Source organism: Tympanuchus pallidicinctus, unplaced genomic scaffold, assembly GCF_026119805.1.
Source record: "Tympanuchus pallidicinctus isolate F22 unplaced genomic scaffold, pur_lepc_1.0 scaffold27, whole genome shotgun sequence".
Taxonomy (NCBI): domain Eukaryota; kingdom Metazoa; phylum Chordata; class Aves; order Galliformes; family Phasianidae; genus Tympanuchus; species Tympanuchus pallidicinctus.
In genome coordinates, this window is record NW_026294744.1 from 7818702 (window position 1) to 7837671 (window position 18970).

The 18970-nt window shown below is 40.3% G+C and overlaps 1 protein-coding gene across 1 annotated transcript in view; it reads right to left on the bottom strand.

Moving 5' to 3' along the window:
* Positions 1 to 11588: 11588 nt before the first annotated feature.
* Positions 11589 to 18970, bottom strand: part of ST8SIA1 (ST8 alpha-N-acetyl-neuraminide alpha-2,8-sialyltransferase 1) — a 115716-nt gene continuing 108334 nt past the window's right edge. Inside the window, exon 5 of the mRNA XM_052690677.1 lies at positions 11589 to 13469. Coding sequence (XP_052546637.1) covers positions 12983 to 13469 — 487 coding nt within the window. The 3' untranslated portion in view covers positions 11589 to 12982. The remainder of the gene's footprint in view (positions 13470 to 18970) is intronic.

Consider the following 18970-nt stretch of genomic DNA (forward strand, 5'->3'; position numbering starts at 1 on the left):
GACGAAACTTCCTGTGTTCCAGTTTGTTCCCATTGCCCCTTGTTCTGCCACCAGAAAGCTCCTGGCCCCATCCAATTAACTCTCACCCAGTAGATACATATAAGCATTGATCCCTCCTCAGTCTTCTCTCCTCCAGGCTGAACAGCCCCAGGGTTACAGCCTTTCCTCAAAAGGGAGACGCTCCAGACCCTTAATCATCTTTGTATCCCTCTGCCATTGTTTTTCTTGAACCAAAGAGACCAGAACTGGATGCAGTACTCTTGATGAGGCTTCAACAAAGGAAGAGGGAGAGGATCACCTCCCTCAACCTGATGGCCACACTCTATTTACGAACCTCGGGATACCATTGGCCTTCTTGGCCCTAAGGGCACACTTCTGGCTCACGGCCAATTGGTTGTCTACCATGACACTCAGATCCTTCTCCACAGAGATCCTTCCCAGCAGGTCAGCTCCAGTGTGTGCTGTTACACCTTCCCAGGTGTAGGACTGTTCACTCACCCTTTTTGAATCTCATCAGGTTCCTCTCCACCCAATTATCTGGTCTGTCTAGGTCACACTGAATGGCAGCACAGCTTTTTGATGTGTCAATTGCTTCTTGCAGCTTTGTGTCATCAGCAAACATGCTGAGGGTAGGCTCTGTGTCTTCATCCAGTTCGTTGATGAAGACGTTGAGCAAGACTGGGCCCAGCCTCAACCCCTGGGAATACCACTAGCTACAGGTATCCAACTAGACTCTGCACCTCTGACCACATTCCTCTGAACTCTGCCAGTTTTCAGTCCACTTCACTCTCCACTCGTCTATTCTACACTTCCTAAACTTACCTACAAGAATATTATGGGAAACAGTGTCAAAAGCCTTGCTGAAATCAAGGTAGACCACAGTCACAGATCTACCCTCATCTACTCAGCTGATTGTGTCACCATATGAGGCTATCAGGTTGGTCAAGCAAGCTTGACTGTATCTATCACAATAAGTAATCCTCCTACAAATGCCTCTGGAATGGTCAGGACCATTTTATCCCATATCTTCCACAGGTTTTAACAGAGGGGTTGAAGTGAGAAGGAGATTTTCATAATCTGAAAAGGAACTCGATGCCAAGCTTCTGCTACCTCAAAGAGGTTTGTTCTAAGAAAATTTGTTCTTGAAAATTTGAAGACATCTAAGCTTGGTCAATTTGAAATTCAGATATCTAGAATCACCATTTGCTTTAAGAAATGTGGTAGAAGTCTTTTATGTGAGTATAAGACTGAGTATAGAAACACCCATTCCAAGCAAGGGGGTTCAAATAGTTTGAATGCAGAGTGGGAATCTCTTCAACAAAGAGGTTGCATCTCCTTGGAACTTCTAGATACACTCAAAGTCATTTTTGTCAGTGTACTGGGAAGGTAAAAAAGATTCAAGTTTAACTCCCAATAAATTCTCAAACATTCTACAAATAAAGTTGTCTTACCAAATAAGCTAGAAAGAGAAGGATCTGAGTAAACAGGAAGATGGGCATAGTAATATCAGATGAGGACAATGTATGTAAACCTTGATGTGACAAAAGACCATGCAGGACAAAAATGGAAGAGGAATTAGCTTTCATTATTTGGACATACTGAATTACATAATGGGGGAATGATGTAAAAAAAGAAGGCCCACAAGTAATATTTTCATTTCATAAAGTGGAGATATTTATTTGTTAAGATCAGTAAAACCAAATTATAAATAACATAACAGTTACCTATGTAAAGTTCCATCAAAATTAAAACAGTGAGCCTGTCCCTTCCAGTTGTGTTCATCAAAATGCTTCAGCTATGAAAAAGGCATGGACTGCTATAAAATTGAGATTTGTTTCTGTCCACGTGCATGAATATTATAAATAAGACTTCCCTTATAAAAAATCACATGAGATGCTAATGGTATATTCTGTAAAATATGACTAGGAAGTGACAACAATGTACAATAAATAATACACTCAATAACAAAACGATCTTTGCTATTGAAAGACATTTTGGGCTACATACACGATGAAATCACTTGGAAAAAAAAAAGACATTCTTCAAAGGAGCACAGAGCGCTACTTGAAAATGAACAGACTCTGGACATAATAGAAAATACGTTATTGCCAGGCAAAGAAAGTCAACCCTTCAGTCCTTGTAACAGTGTCAGCCATCAGCGAACATTTGCTACGTTGGGGACAATTAGGCTGAAGCCCTAACCACAATACGCTAAACAACAACACACTTTGCGATGTTTAAAACACTCTACACAAGTACCTCTGCCCCTGAGCATGCCAGAATGATCGTGATTCAGATGTTCAACCAAGTGCTCGTGCCATTTTGACACAACTTCCAGCATGTAAAGTTTACATAGATCTCAAATGATTAATATTACATGTCAGTCACTGGAGGTAAGACAGAGGTAAGACAGAATTACACGACCTCAGAGGCATAATGATTTGCTTATCCACTTTAAAACCATCTCAAGACACTGAACTACCACATTATCATCACTTTTTTTTCTATAAACTTGTCAAGATAGGAAAGATGCAAATCAAATTACTAGCATAACACAAGGGCAAAATTCACCATCTAACACTAAAGTCCCACATCCCATTGCTCTTTGTGAAATGATGCCATCACCAGCTGACATCAGTCTTGTATGAGACAAAATCTCCCAAAATCGCCCAGTCCCTAGAAGCCAAGAGACACCGTGCGTCTGTTTCTTGCCTGTGCTCCTGTATGCCAGCATTACTACAAACCACAGACTGATCCCAGGTCAGCTTGTTTCAACCACTGAGCTCCTACCAAAAATACATGTGTGGTATTTCAAATTCGGTCCTATTTCTCCATTGCTGTAAGCATTACTTTGCCTGAGCACCCCACCCAGAGGAAGGCTTGCCCTGACAAGCAGGCTGCCCCCAGAGCCAGACCCACAAGTGGGGTCAGATACAGAGCAGAAGGTCTGAAGTGCACAGATGGAGTGACAGGAAGGTGAGGGCAGGAACCTTGCAGCTACACGCCAAACCACAGTCACTTCTTTATCAGAGTGGCAACCAACAGATAACTGAAATAAGTGGGCAGGAAACACACACTAAGTGTGAGTCACGCTGATATCCCCACCAACTCAGCCTTGCCAACCCAAGCCTGGAAATAGGTCTGATCTGATGGAAATGCAGACAGATACCCCCTTACAGTGCTGGAAGGAGGCACACTGGACTTTAGGAAGAGAGCTACTCCACTTGTAAGTTTGTTTATTACCATCAAACCTGTAAGGCTTACATTTACCAGAATCAGAGGTTGGTCATGAAAAAACAGGTAGAAGATGTGGTTCACTACAAATCGCTAGAAGTATCTTCTTTCCACGTCACTTCTCTTTTCAGTGTTTCTACAATACAGAGCTTATACTAACAATCCACCTCATGGACTCAACATTAAAAGAAAAACACATGCAGTCATTTACATTCACCTGCATCTGCATGCTATGTTTCACAGTTCATTATCAAAGCAACATACCACTCTATAAAAATATCACAGTGAGGCACCTTTAATTTCCTTCATATCTGTGTTTGCTTTTCTCTTGAGCTTTCAGAGACAGCCAGATGGAACCTGCAGTATCACATGTTAAAGCAGGATGAGTTGTGTGCATAGGAAATACAGCGGCTTAGGAGTCTTGAAATTTACATGTAAGGACAGAATTTCATCTATTTTTTGATATCTATTTTTGTCCTTGAGTCCTTGAGTTCATTAATAATAATAATAATAATAATAATTTTAAAGGAAGGTAACCTGTAAAGGGCTAAAATATGGCATGAAAATGCTTTGCTCCACTTTCTTTTCCACAACATAGGAAGAAGGGCAGCACTGCTATCAGGTTACTACAGCACTTGACATTGCTTCTGCTTCTAAGAGAGCCGAGACACTAAAACGAGAATCAGTGCTTTCGGACCAGAACACTCAAGAAGAGTGCAAAATCCTCTTCATTTAAAATTCAGACTGCTGGTAAGACTCCAGAGGAACAGAAACCTTACAAAGTGCAATTGCTGTACATCACACTTAGTACTGATTTTGATATTGGATGCACAGAAGGCATATGCTGATTCCCAGGTGAAAAAAAGCCAAAGTTCTCTCTAAAAGGATACACTTCAGATGGGTATTCTACTTACTTAGAGATAGGATGCATTACATTATGTACATGATACACACAAGTTGCCCAGAGAGGCTGTGGATGCCCCAACCCTGGTGGTGTTAAAAGCTAGATAAAAGGCAGGTGGTGTTAAAAAGCCCTGGGCAATCTGATCTGCTACTTGACCTACTGGCAGCCCTGCCCTGCCTGTGGCAGATGGGCTGGAACTTGATGATCCTTGAGGACCCTCCCAACCCAAACCATTCTATGATTCTATGAGAATCTGCAGAACAGTCACAGAGATGCAAACAAACAAACAAAAAATAAGGAAGGTCAATGGAAAAGAAAGAATGTAGAGAAACCATGAAGACAACCGGATATATGTACTTCAGCTGTTTATACCTCATCTGAGATAGTAACTTCAGTGAAAATAAAAAATATTGAATGCAATGAAAACAAAAAATATTATTTCACCTCAGTGGTAGCAGGTCATAATCATGAGCATTTGTTAAAGGTTCCTCATTTTACATTGAAAGCTATTTTGGAAATGAATTAGTATGTTATTGATGGCTGGTTTGAGTTAACAAAGATGAATGCAAAGATTCAAGATTTGGCTGCAGGAAGTCTAATACCTGGACACCTGCAGTCAGAAGGTGTTCCACAAAAGCCAGAAGAATTTTCAGAGTTTTAATGTTTGAAAGGAAAAGTAATTTGTTGTCAGTCATCATATACAGAGTTATGGAAAGAGTGCACTACACAGGGAGAAAACAGAAGAACCACCATTTCAACATTTTAAGACAACTGATATCTTAGACCAGCGCTGAGCCTTTGATATAAATTGCCAGTAGAAAAAATTTTCCCTTCAAGAATTATCAGAAAAGAAAAATTGCATTTGAATAGCAGGGGGGGAAAGATCATCTCATTGCATTATTAAAGTCTGAAAAAATGATTTGACAATGACTGGAAACATTAACAGTCTTCAGATCCATCACGGAGGATAAATCACTTGAGAACATCCAATTCTCAGATACAGGCAGTCAGTGAAGAAGCTTCACATTGCAGAAAAATCTTTTTTTCATTTTCACCCACCTCACAAAATCTACTTGGCAGATAGTGCAGTACATGAATCACTTCTCTGCAACTTGCTGCAACAATTCCTCATATAGGACATGACATAAGTCATGATTTGATTTCAGATCATGATACCTCAGTGCGGCAGATGTTTGAAATGCAGAAAGATATTGGCCTCACAGCAGCAATCAAAGTACAGCAGAAAACATCCATGATCTTCACTTGTGGGGAAAAATCCCGTAGCTTACAGAATAGGCCCCTATAAGTAGGCAGCATTGCCTGGATTTGCTTTGAAACAGCTCAATTTAAAATTTTCGCAGGATGAATTCCCTCAGGTTTGAGAACAGGCAGCTGATTAAAATCTCTGCAATTCTATTGATTTGTCCAGAGTCAGAATGGTAGAAGAGAGCAGAGAATTTGGTTGATAAATTGGAGATTTTGGGCAGACAGAAGAAAACCTATTATTCTCATTAAAATTTATGAGTTTGAGCTTTCTGCAAGCTATGCATTATCTGAAGGGAATGTCCTTTGTGTACTTGCTAACCATGAGGGTGGGTTTTAACCTGGATGCATAAATTCAGTCAAACAAATATGTATGTTTACTTGTTTGCCTTAGCTGTTGAAAAGAGATAAAGCTTTGCAATTTATTAAATCTCTACCCTTACTTTCCAAATGTGAGGTAACTGACTCTCACAGCACCTCTCTCTCAGTGAGCAAGCTAAGTAAGTCTTTATTCACCCAAGAGAGCATTCACAGCAGGAAGAAAGACATCAAACATCCTATAAGTGGCATGAGAAATAAGAAAGTCTCTGCTGTACTTTAGAGTTGATGCAGTAATTAGTACTGGAAAGACATGAAATACTGCATGCAAGCTTGGTCACATTCAGCTTTAATAAAAGTGGAGTGCTCTATGTTCCTGTGTTGTGTTTCCATATTTCCGCATTGAATACCAAGAAGAAAGTTCATCATACTCACATAGTGCAAGGGAGGATTGAAACAACCTGTGGACTTGGCAGATTTTTCCCCAGTACCACAAGAACTGAGGAGCTGAGAAGCAAGAGAACGAAGAACTTACATCTGTATAACTTCAGGTCCCAGTTCAGCAAAGCATCGAAATGTAGGTATCTCCTTTTCCTCTATCAAAAAACTGTGTTACTTTCCCCATCTCCTTTCTGATCTTTGTCTGATTCTTTAGATGCCACTCCTAAATGTCAGTACAGAAACAGTAACAGACAGACTCCAGAAGATCTAAACCGATGTTCTCAGTTTGGTTGGATTTTTTATTTATTTCATTTTGACAAAAATGAAAGTAGCCTAAAATTGGAAGCTTTGTAGAAGCACAGACTCGAGTAAAATCTACAAACACTGAATAACTTGAGAATTGCTTCTTCAGTTACTGGTGTATCTATTTTAACAAAAATTGAGATCCTTTCTCACAACTATTTGTGGTGACGTTTTCTTATGCTGCCTTTGGGTTGACTCATGATATAACCATGTCTAGGCTAAAAGAAAAAAAAGGTTGAACTTGAAAGGTGAAAATACTAAATAACACAGCAAATTCAAGGTGATTTGAATGTTGCTTGCCTTAGAAGGACCAAGATGGGATAAATATTTATCTTAACAGTTGACCAACGCAACCACAGCATAGAGTAGGTGGAGATCATTTTAAGATGCAGTTTTAATAGGTACTACTGAGACTTGCCAGCAATCAAAATTGCTTTGGGGTGAGAAGCGGGTTGGTCTCCAAAGCAATAGATTGTCTGCCACTGTTTTCGGAAAGCCCAGCATTCTGGCTGTGAAGGAAGAAAGTGATAACCTTGCCATATCTCAGGCCTGCTCTGCTGTGGCACTTGCTTGATCGTACCCAGGGCAGTGCTACATGGAGCCACATGGAGGCTGCCCAGTCCCAGAGGTGGATGATGGTCAGTTCTGTCCTGCCCATGCTTGCTGACTTCATGCAGGTGAGGACTACTTGCTTAATGCCACAGTTTGCTGAGCTTGGCACAGCTGAACTGCTCAAGGGAGTGTTGTATGTGTGAACTAGGGGTGACATATATGGTGACATTCATTTTAAGTATGTGCATTAAGCTAAAGAGGCTGAATACACCAGGGCTCTGAATACACCAGGGCTCATCCTGAATAATCAGAGAGGAATAACTAACTGTTTAACTTCTTGTTGCTGCGAAAGAAATATCAGGTAGGGATACTGGGTTGAACCTCCTATTGGTTATTTGTATTTCCTTCAGGAAAATGAGTTTCCTAGTATTTAATTAGCAGGCCACTAGATCATTCAGTAATTGTTTCATTCAAAAACCACCAAGAAGTCAAGCACCTGATAAGATTCCAAGTGATGAAATCTGGGAATTTGAAGAACTAGAAGTCATTCTACAACAATCATTATGAAAAGCACAGCCTTCTGCCATGCTCTTTTTGTTCTCCAGTGATTGAATTATCAGTTCCTAAGTGAAGTCATGTTTTCAACTTACAGCTAATTCTTCTTGGTTTTATCAGTTACTTTTGAAGAAAATATGGTTGAAAATTACAAAGTGCATTATCTACTTAATGGCTGATTTTTTAAATCACCCTTCAAAACCCAAGGAGGATGATCATCAGGAAGATGGCAAAGAGATGACTTTATGTTGACTTCTTGGGCATAAAACAAAGGCCCAGATGATCCCAAGTGGAGGGACTGTGTGATATTAGGAGCAGATCTCATTAGGGATGTCCCAGCATAGAGGAGAGTCCCCAGAGCACCCTTCCGACAGCCAGGATGCAGAGGACCAGCCACTTCCAGACAAGGTCTGCTGACTTTTTGTTAGTAGGAAACATCAGCTAACAGATAGAATCATAGAATAGCCCCGGTTGGAAAAGACCTAAAAGATCATCATGTTCAACCACAACTTAACAATACTACCCCAACTCTAATAAGCCACGACTAAATCCCACAGTATCCTTTCAATAAGGAGGTGGTGACTTAGGACAATAGCCAGTAAGTCTGTTATACTTTTGTTTCTGAGTGAATGGAAGTAGAGAAGGGAAAGACGGATTTTTCATCATCTCTCTTTGTTCTGCTGTACTTCTGTTTAATCAATTCACTGCCTCTTGGCAACATCTGCCATCACATTCTGCTTTGCTGCCATCCTGCAGAAAACCTTATGTCACAGATGATGGTCCGTTTTTCAGTCATTGTCAGAAGAAAATGTCCTGCGGTTGCTTGGAATGGGCAATCTTTATCTAGAATTTCTACAGTCCAATTTATTACACCACTGATTTGATCTTCATCTTTTCCATCATCATCCAGCATTCTGGAAACTGCCTGTCCTTTGTACAATCTGGACTTGGTCCAATGCTTATTAATCTATCGAGATGGAGAACCAAAGCAGGTAGCAAAAGGTGAGTTAGCATTTTTCTCCTTCATCATCCCCACTTCTAGATTGCACACTTCCTCACTTCTGTTCTCACTGTCAATTTCAGGATAGGGTGAACCAGATTTTAAACTAGTTTTCATGAATATGCATGAAGGAAGTGTTTTGTGCAACTACCACGGTTCAGAGATTCAGTTTAAAACAGCAGATGCCTTGCTTATAGCTTCAGCTTCCAAAGAGATGCAAACTCAGCAGCGTATGCTGTGACATCATTCTGATGAAGCTAACAAAAAGGTGAGTGCATTGAGGTTGATAAAAAAGCCAACATTTCTACATTCTATAAAGATTAAGCTGTAACAGAGGCTTTGATCTTTGACTTCTGCAGCTGGTTCATTCCAAACGATAATCTTCGTATCAACAAAAACATAAAGCACAGCATTCATGAAGGAGAGTCCTCGGAATTATGGCAAGGTCTGTGTCAAATTTACAAATGTTTTTATTCTCATGAGCACATATACTCTTATGATTTTAATTTGCCAGCTTCTCTTTCATATTGCTTGCTTTAGAATGAGCTTCAAAAGATTCATAACCAACAGAAAGGAGGAATTTTGCACAGTTTTAGCAGAAGTTCATACACTGGCCTTAGTCTCCCTAGAAACACTTAAGCACCCGAAAAGATTATACCTAAACTGATTTCAGTGCCAAATATCTTCCATGCACAACTCCTACGAGGGGATTTGATCGTTCTGTTTATAATCAGGTGGCATCCTCTATAGAGCAATGATTCCAGCATTTTTGTATCTTGGCAGCTCTATGAAAAAATTAATAACTAAGAACATGAACAAATCATTTGGCAAGCCTGAACTAGCTTTTAGTGAAGATGAATTGCAGTAGCTTTCAACCTGGTGCAGGCATTAACCTCAATACTGGAGAAACTCAGGGGCTGGCAGTGGAAATAGAAAAACTAAAGTAAGGAATTTCATTAAAAGACCTTAAGATTTCTATTCACTTCTACTAAAGCAATGAAATCTCAGGACACTACTGTCAATGGACAGAAATTAACCACCCAGCTAAATGCAGATGGATATATTCATTCCACTCACAGTTTGTTAACTCCGAGAAGCTGATTTCTGTGTTAATGCTTAAGTCCTGGATGTGACCACACCTATTCCCTGGTGTAGCCTTCCTCTTCAAAAGTGATACAACTTCAAACCCTTACATGTAACTCCACATTTCATACCAAGAATCCCAATACATGGGTCCCACTTCCCCTAGACTTGTACCAGGTAAATCTCACACTAAGTAGCAGAAATAATGGAGTGTATTAACTCCAAGATTCTTGTTAGGCAGTTGCCATTCTCAGATTCCCAACAGATTTTTATTTTCTCTGTGACTGCTCTTGCCACAAAATACTTACAGAACCCTCCTGCATCCTTTTTCACTTGTAGGGCAAAAACTTTCTTCTTGGCCAGTGTGCCTGTGTGGAGTGCCAAGTCAGCCAACTAAAACAGGTTTCTGTTGAGCTCCCATTGTAGACTTGCCTTCTCAGAAGAGGAACTTATTTTTGTTTCTCTCCTTTCCTAAGCTACTAGTTTTCTGGAAGTTATAGAAAATTATTTATCCCCAAAGCCTTTACTTCCCTATCAAATGTGGTTGCCATTGTAAGATGCAGTTATATTCTCTCTAAATAGATATGAACAGAGCCCAAACTACCAATTTTTCCAACATTAGCCACACTTATCACAAACAACGTATTTTCTTCAATCCCCATCATTTTTTGAAAACCATCTCCTTGCAAACCTCAGGATTGCAAACATCAAAAGGGGCACACAAAGACAAGATTCAGTCAGCTTCAGCCTTAGGGAGAATACAGTGCTCCTAGGTACATGGGGCACTAACTGAACACAAGCAAGCCAGTTGTTATGAAATACTGCATTGAGGTTTCCTATGAAAATACTCATTTTTTCTCTTCTTTTACTGAGATCTTTTCCCCAGGACATGAGAGAAGGGATTTCCAGGGTGTCGGAGAGTCACCAGAGAAGTTCAGAACTGAATTCTCAAGTCCTGGAACAAATGACAAAAATAACAAGCACAGAGGCAGTTCTCCCCTACTCTCCTAGTTTCCCCACACCCCTGGGAAATGGTGGCATCCTTCTGAAGTGTCATCTTAACATACAATATTTTGACTGCTGTTCTCACAGATAGCATCTTCTTTTAAGAACTAAAAAGTGCAAAACTTCATACATCTCATAAAACCCATACAGGCACCTGTTTTCTACAAAAGGCAGCTCAGTAAAAATTTGTCCTAATGAGCAGTAAAGAAAATCCTTCCTTACTGAGTATCCATATCATAGATAAAATATAATCCAAGTGAATGAATTATCAGTGATGGTCTATTGATGTGTTGATTGTACTTCAAAAAAAGCATATGGACAGAGATAAAATGGGTTACAGAAGCACATTCAGATTTTATCAGAACAATCTCTAAAACAGCATTTAATCCAAATCTCCCCTTTGCAATTTAGAGCTACACTGTAATCCTAAGGAACAATACCCAAATGTATATTTGGAATACCCATATTTAGGAAGAAGATTTTATTCCAAAACACATTTTTAAAAAGCAAAATAAGGCTTTTTTTCAATGTCCTACATAGATAGTCGAATTACTCATATTTAAAGAAGAGCCAGGGGTGTTGCTTTTTTTTTTTTTTAATTATATCTATATAACTTGCAGCTTGTAGTCTACAAAGAGAGCAGTTGCCAACATATGATAGGACACATTCCCCAAAATGCTAGCACTTTGGAGCTAAAACAGGTAGCACAGGAAATTGTTGTGGAAACCTGACGACAGTTTTGTTGTTTCAACATTTTGACTAGAATTTCAGCTACTAACGATAGAAGTAGAAGAAAGAGAACATTATTTTGGATTATAAAGTTAACAGTGATAGCATCTTGCAGCTGAAATTGCACTCTGGACTAAGTAGGTATTTTCTTCCTGTCCTACAGTGTTAGAACAAAGCAAACAAAAAGATTTCTCATTTACATGGCAATAGGATCATCTGCTGTCCAAGTAATATCCAAAAATAAAACAGTCCTTTAGGCACTGCACTGACCGGAGCAGCCGCAGTGCAATTTGCACGCTTACATAATTCTCTGATTGCAAAGAGAAAGGCTGCATTACGTAAGTGCCTGCCTTTTCAGGTGGTTTTTTTTTGTTTGTTTGCTTTGTTTCATTTTTTTCTCGCTGGCTATATTGTTTTTCAGCGCTCCCAAAGGCTGTTTTACTTTTCAGGCTCTCTTTAACCAGAGACAATCTTGCAACAGAAGTACAAGTCTTTAAGGCTAATGTTACAATCCGAAAAGAGGAGCTAGTAGCACAAAGAGAAAGGATTTTCAAAGTTTCAACTGATTTTAAATGACACTTACATTCATTTCTGCAGTTTTTCTGTTAGAAGCACATGAAGAATCTTATCTTGCATTTCACTGAACACCTCAAATCCCCTTGATAGTCACTGAACATCTGGAGTCCAAATGAACACGGAACTAATCCCAAAGGCAAAACAGCACAACAAGTAAGGAGCAATCCCTGCTACCAAAGTCACTATGGAAATCTTGCAGCTGGTCACTTAAAACCTGGTTGCACTGCACTTTTGTTTTTGTACCACAACTTTTATCTTCAAGCCAATTTACCTTAACCAGCTGTTGCCCATAAGGTAGCATTAATATGGATATAAGTGCAATGACCAAACTATCCTGACAAAACCTACAACAGGTAGGTTCATCCATATTCAGTAGCAGGGCATTCCCAATACATTCTTCTACCAGATTCTTAGCACCCTTCACATTCACAAGTCTTAGGAGTTGATGGTACTCAGCTCCTCAGGCTTTCACACCTTCCACCTTTCTTCCATTGGAAAACAAAAAATGGAAAAAAAGAAACAAAGAAAGTTAACAATACACACACTTTCCTCTACACCCCTTACCACTACACACAAGCACACTCACAAGGGAAGGAAAAACAAAACAAAACAAAAGAGTTATATGAGGCGCCAATCTGGAATGAAATGGATCTTTGAACAGACAGTCATATTTGGCACTGTCAGCAAAAGCTTGTGGGTGGCCCCATTTCTCTCTGAGCCTTAATGCCCTTCTTACATCATTTAAAAACGTCACCCAGAAAGTTCATTTGAGTTGCTTCTGACATTATTTTCACATTACTGCTGAATGGACTTGATGGAGAGGTTTGTTTCCCCCACCGCAGTTCCATAGAACATACATTAAGGACTTATTCCATTTGGCTTTCAAGCAGCATTTTTACGGTCCATGCAGATCCATGATTATTTTCCCTTTAAAAAGAATCAACAGAAGATCAGAACTCTCTGTAGGAGAGCAAGGAAATTAAAAACTAGTGGATCTCCCAAACCGACTGCTACGATCCTTAGGCAGAAGACTGGGTTAAAGGGTCCTCACACTGTTCTAGCTGCATTCTCAGTACACCACTTTTATGAAGGAACCAGAGCTGTAGAAATTCCTCCGGCATGGCATGGAATCCGGAATCGGGCAAGACATTGTCATAGTAATGGTGGCTAATAAACTTCCCATGCAGGTCCACCGAGAACGGCCAGAAGCCATAAATTGTTACTTCTTCACAGAGACCAAGGGCAGCACTGACTAGGAAAAGTCCCGTGGAAAGTCGTTTGGCATGGATACCTTTGCTCTTCCAAAACTTGCCAATGTCACGCAGGAAATTGGGGTTGGCGAAAAGCACCGCCTGCTTGGCACCGAAGTCCTTCAGGGTGTAATAGACACGCAGGGAGGGGCCCGTCCCTGTCTTCATTGAGAAGGCCGGCATATAGATGTAACTGTGATTATACACCTTCACGCTGTCCACAAATGCTTTTCGAGACCAAAGCAGATTCTGGAATCTGTAAAATGAGAGAGAAAAGTCTGTTGCTCATCATACAAACATTTTTCTACTCATTTCAAAATCCACCTACAAGCTGTTACTCACACACGGATTTGCAATTGATCTGCACACCTTTCCAGAGCCTAGAGAAATTCCTGACAAATTTCTGACTCTCTTCTAAAACACTGAACCTGAACAGACAGTTAAAAACCATCTGGTATCCTGCTAGCTCCAAAGCATAAAATGTTTCTGATTTCATCTCCTCACAAACCCTTCATGAACACTAATAATTTTTCCGAAAATTGATCACTTTAGTGACATTTTTCTTTACATTTTCAGGCATAGAAATCTTTAAATTAGATTTTGAAGTCTGTGTTGTTGTTCTTATTTCCTAAAGGTGTACTAAAAAAGAATCCAAGTTACATGTTGAACAAGCAATACTAAGCAATAATCAAATAGAAATTCTGGCCTTATAAAAACTTTAAGACTTGTAAGATTTGCTTTTATTATGTCCGCATAGAGATTTGTATTTCCATTAGATTATGATACCATAGCCATTTATTCTCAACTTGAGAAAAATCTCAGAGAATTCTTTAGGATAAGTGGCACCACAAAAATATAGCAGCAGGCACCAAGTGACACTCAGGGACAATGTTTAAGAAGGTAGGAGTTACACAGCGAGTAGGTTTAAAAGCAGTTAATATTTGTAATGTGCAAGTTAGAAGAGAGACTAGTTGGGGAAGGCAATGTATAGATTCTCTGCTTTTATAGTTTTATTTAACTCTTGCTACAAAATCTACATCAGGTTACAACTTCTTTAAGTAGCCAATAGCTGATTCTACATTATTCTTGATTAACTGATATCTACATCATTCTTGATTTTAGACTTGAATACTACTTCAAAAACAGTACTTTAGCAAGAATATAACCTCTCCTTCCCATGTACTTTTGGCATGCCAAGATGAATGAGACATCTGGCAGGAAGCTGTAGGCAGTTCACACATACCAGCACCCTCAGTGATGTTTAACACTACACAAAGCACATAGCAGAAAAACAGTAAAGTTTCCTGAATATGCTCCATCGGGTGCAAGTGACAGAGATGTCAGCCAGAGTGACTAGTAAAATTCAATACTTAAAAAACAAACTTGTTAAGAAGCAGGAGAACTTACTGTTCTGGTCTGTGGGCTGTACGAGGTGATACTTCTGAGTATCACCTGAGCATGAGAAAATCACTGTGATTCACCTTTGATTATCTGCTCCCTTTCCAGAGTCGCTGCAGCCTTCAGAGCACCAGTAGCAAGTAGGCAAGTAGGCAAGGAGAATCCATGTTACTTCTGCACAAGCCTTACCAGCGCCTCCTGCTTAGCAGCTGGGATGTTCTCCCAAACATGATCCCTAATTTTTTTCTCAGCTCTTGAATGACTTTCTCATCTTGTTACTGCCTCCTCTTTCTCAGTTGCTTGTGGCTGAGACATGTGTATGCATCACAACTGATTTCATAATCACACAGCAGAGTCAGAACAAGAAAACTGGCAGTGGACATTTTCCTTTCTTTGGCACAGGTAGAGAGATAAGTATAAGAGCACCTTTTTTATGCGCTCTGAGTTCATTTGATATGAAAACCCCTTTGGTAAAAATCACACACACAGCAAGATATATGGGTTTGAATAGGATGTCAGAAAACCTCAAGAAGCATCAGCTAAAATTTCATCTGATACAACTACCAACAAAAAATCAAACTTCAGTAACATAGAAGTATCTCATGAACATGTCAGATTCTTTGGAGTCTTTCTTCTGGTAGAAGAAAATGTTAGTACTAATTTAAAAGATTTTGCTGACACTTTCAAAATTCAATATTTGGTCTGCTGATTTGCCACAAGTTTCTTTCAACATGTCCTGGTGGGATTAAAGTAAAGCTGTTCCAAAGCAAAACCCCTGAGATCTGCATGGTTCTTCATCACTGTTTGACTGTGCAGATCTGGTCTTTCTGTATGGAGTAAGTAATGGAGACAAAGCCCGTGTCATCCAAGCAAGAAATTTATCCAACTTGAACATATGAAGCAAAACAATAATTTCATAGCATTGCATTTGGCATTCTTTTCTGTAGAAAGAACAGACACAGTTGGATGTAGAGGGCCAGCAAAGGCCAATGTACCCTGGCAGAAATTCACTGTCCTACATACCAGCTATGGGACTTATCACACCTGTAAGTAAGCGTTCCCCCAAACAGCTTTGCTATTCTTTCCCTGAAGAGCAGCAGGACAACCTGTCAGGTATAGGAGTTGGGTCCATCCTAGGAAAGTTCTTCCTTTTTCATCAGAAAACTCAGTCACTGAGGGGGAAAATAATCTCAATATTCAATATTCACCTATGCATTGGAGCCTTCAGACCCTATCCTAAAAATTCTCTAATAGCTTATGAAAGGTAGAAAAGGCTTTAAGCATATTGCACTCTTCTCAATGTGAGGCACCCCCCTGGGAGGGGCTCAAACTTCCTTTCACAGCACAAGGAACTCGAGTACACAGCTTCAGCTGCCTTTGCAGTGGTGGAGAGGAATACACATACAGCCTTGTCAGTCCTGGAAGCCAGTTTTACCACATCCTTTTCCATTTACAGCTGGCTAACAACAATCACTTTACATGGAAAATAGATGTGGTTATTCTAAAGCTTCATTCTTCAGCAAATTTACTATTCACAGAAAAGCATTGTGCAGCTTTAAGCTGAATACACTTGAAATGCTCAGATATAATCATAGAGGGACAAGGATTGTCTCTGAATATTCGTACACCATCATTGCCAAGACACATTTACATTTATTCTACATGAATCTCCCAAAATGCCTTAGAAGTAATAAGAAGTAAATGACACTGCTATGATAATGGTCAACAGAGGGACTTCATGTAGAATGGATGGCATTTTGTAACTGCAAACTGCAAAGATTTGTTCATTAACATCACTTCCTGAAAAAAAAAGTTATCTGTATAGCCATATCAGTAGACTTCATGCCCAGATCAACAGATGGACATGACACAGGTGGCCAGGAGATCGTGCAGAAGCATAAAACATGTAGATTATGGCTCGTCTGATGACCTGAACAGCCAAAAAGCTGCTCCCATCTTGCGCTCCTCATGAAGGGAATTATTAGAAACAAATTGTATTTTTTGTTTCTCTTTATACAAACAGGTGGCTTGTCCAGCTTTCTGACTGTTCACAGGATGGTTAGAGATTGAAAAATCTGGGGACAAATTGTACACATCAACAAGTGTCAATATACTTTACTTGAAGCTCAAGTGTACTTTCCTTTAACAACCAATGTAGACAGGGAGCCTTCCAGGCAATCTCACCCCAGCAGTGGCTTTTGGGATACAATGCCACATCCTTCTCATCAGAGAAAAAGAACAGAGAGACCAGAAGGGCTTTCCCTTTGTAGCTGATAAACTCAGCAGCGCATGCATGAGTGTGCTGATATGGCTTCTTCCCACTTGTATTGGCAAGAATGCTGCCATCCTGGTACAGCACTTGCATTCAGATGAACACACAAACATCTCCCTTTGTGCTAGTCCTTGCCTAGATAAGAAATAAGGAGACACGTGTTCCTAGTTAGTGCTTTACAGACTTGCAGAAGGAGTGAGGTTGCTAGAGACATCTCTGCCCATCTGCTCCAACCTCTGCTCATGCTGCAACTTCCAGAGCAGTGTGCCCAGGCCCATGTCCAGTTTGTGCCCATTGCCTCCGGTACCTGGCACTGGGAACTGTTGAGAAGAGTTCTGTCTCCATCTTCATTGCGTTCTCCCTTCAGGTGTTTGTATACATTAAGATCCCCATAAGCCTCCTCCTCTGAACAGGCCCAGCTCTTTCAGCCTCTTCTCACATGAGAGATGCTCCAGACTCTTCATCCTCTTGGTTGTTCTCCACTGGACATTTTCTGGTGCACCCGTGTCTTCTTGCCTTACATGTTTTGAACATTCAGTATTTTCAGTGGCTGCAGTGTAGCTGCTCTGCAATCATGGGGCTTCAAAATAAGCCTACCAAAAGATCCAATCTCTTGTGCAAGAGCACATCTCCGACAACACCTTGGCTCTCAGCGAGAAGCATGAAATTGCTCTGACCTTTGCAGTCAAGCTCATACAAATGCATGGCAGGCTGCCAGTATTCAGATAAAACTGGAGCTGGAATCTCCCAAGCCCTGAATAGCACCTGAAGAAGACAGGAACTGCTCAGTAATTGGCAGTTTTGTGTCCTGGCAGCTTGACAGCAGCTTGGAGAGGCGATGATGCTGTGAAGGCTGCTGAAAGCAGATCGCAGCCTGCTCAGCTTGGGTGCTTCACTGCGGCTGCATTCATTAGTGGCCAGCAAGCGCATGAAATCCTCAGCAACACATTTTTGCTGTCAGGTTCATATGACAGATCAACTTAAAAAGCATGACTTTCAACAGGCACAAGTAGGCACAGCTGCACAGATACCAGAGAAACAAATTCCTTTTTACCAGCTGTAGGATTCCCTCAGATGCTGTGGACTACTTTCTCAGACAGAAGGATGCATCCAAGAGAAAATTTCCAGAGCCAGTTCACTGTTGACAGCACAACCAAAGACTTAAGAGCATGAAGTGGTTTGGATTTTTTTGTTTGTTTATTTTTAACCTGTTTCTTAATGTTCCTGCTGATGCTCTCTAGCAGATACTTGGAACAGGAGTGCTCTCTCATACTAAGAGATGATTTCCTGCAACCACAAGGAACTTGCTGCAGATACAGTAAGCTAATCCACTGACAGCTAATAACAGCAGCTTTTTCTTGCATCTCAGTTTCCTTTTGATCTCCCCTGCGAGCCACTATCTCATGCCTATGAAGATACATCAGTCACTAACTGCACTGCCATCTGCAAAGTCACAAGTTCAGCATTTTGGATTAATTGAAAGCTGACTTCTCAAAAAGAAAAGAAAAAAAAAAAAAAAAGGTTGAGAGTATTATTTTGGAATTAAGACAAACAGATGTCAGGGGAATCGAGTAGAATAAGAGGCATATAAATACTTGTGCATTTGTCCTTTTTCCTTACAGCAAGGAGACAACCTTACAAAAATGTTCTAGATAGTTTGATGGCAGCATTAGCCAAGAATGATTAAGCAATTTGCTGCAGTTGCTTACATGCACTTACAGCTGGGTCACAAGTGAGCTTGCAATCACACATTTGATCCTTCACTTCTGTGACCCAGGAATTTCACTGCACTCAGTCTTTCAAAAAGGGGTGCACTCATTAATGCCCTACAAACTTGCTCATACGAGACACTCCTTGATTATACACCCAATCTGGGGCGGGCGCAGCCAATGTCACTAAAACACAGGCTGTGTCTGAGTTAAGAGCACCATGGTTTCCATGCGCTTACTCTCCATGTTGGCACTTCAGCATGCATAAGGTGCAAGGTCGGCTATTCTACTTGTCCACACAGGGATTCAGAAACAAGCACCTAATGTGCTATAATTCATCTCCTTTCTTGTTTTATCCCAAGTTTTCCAACCACATAA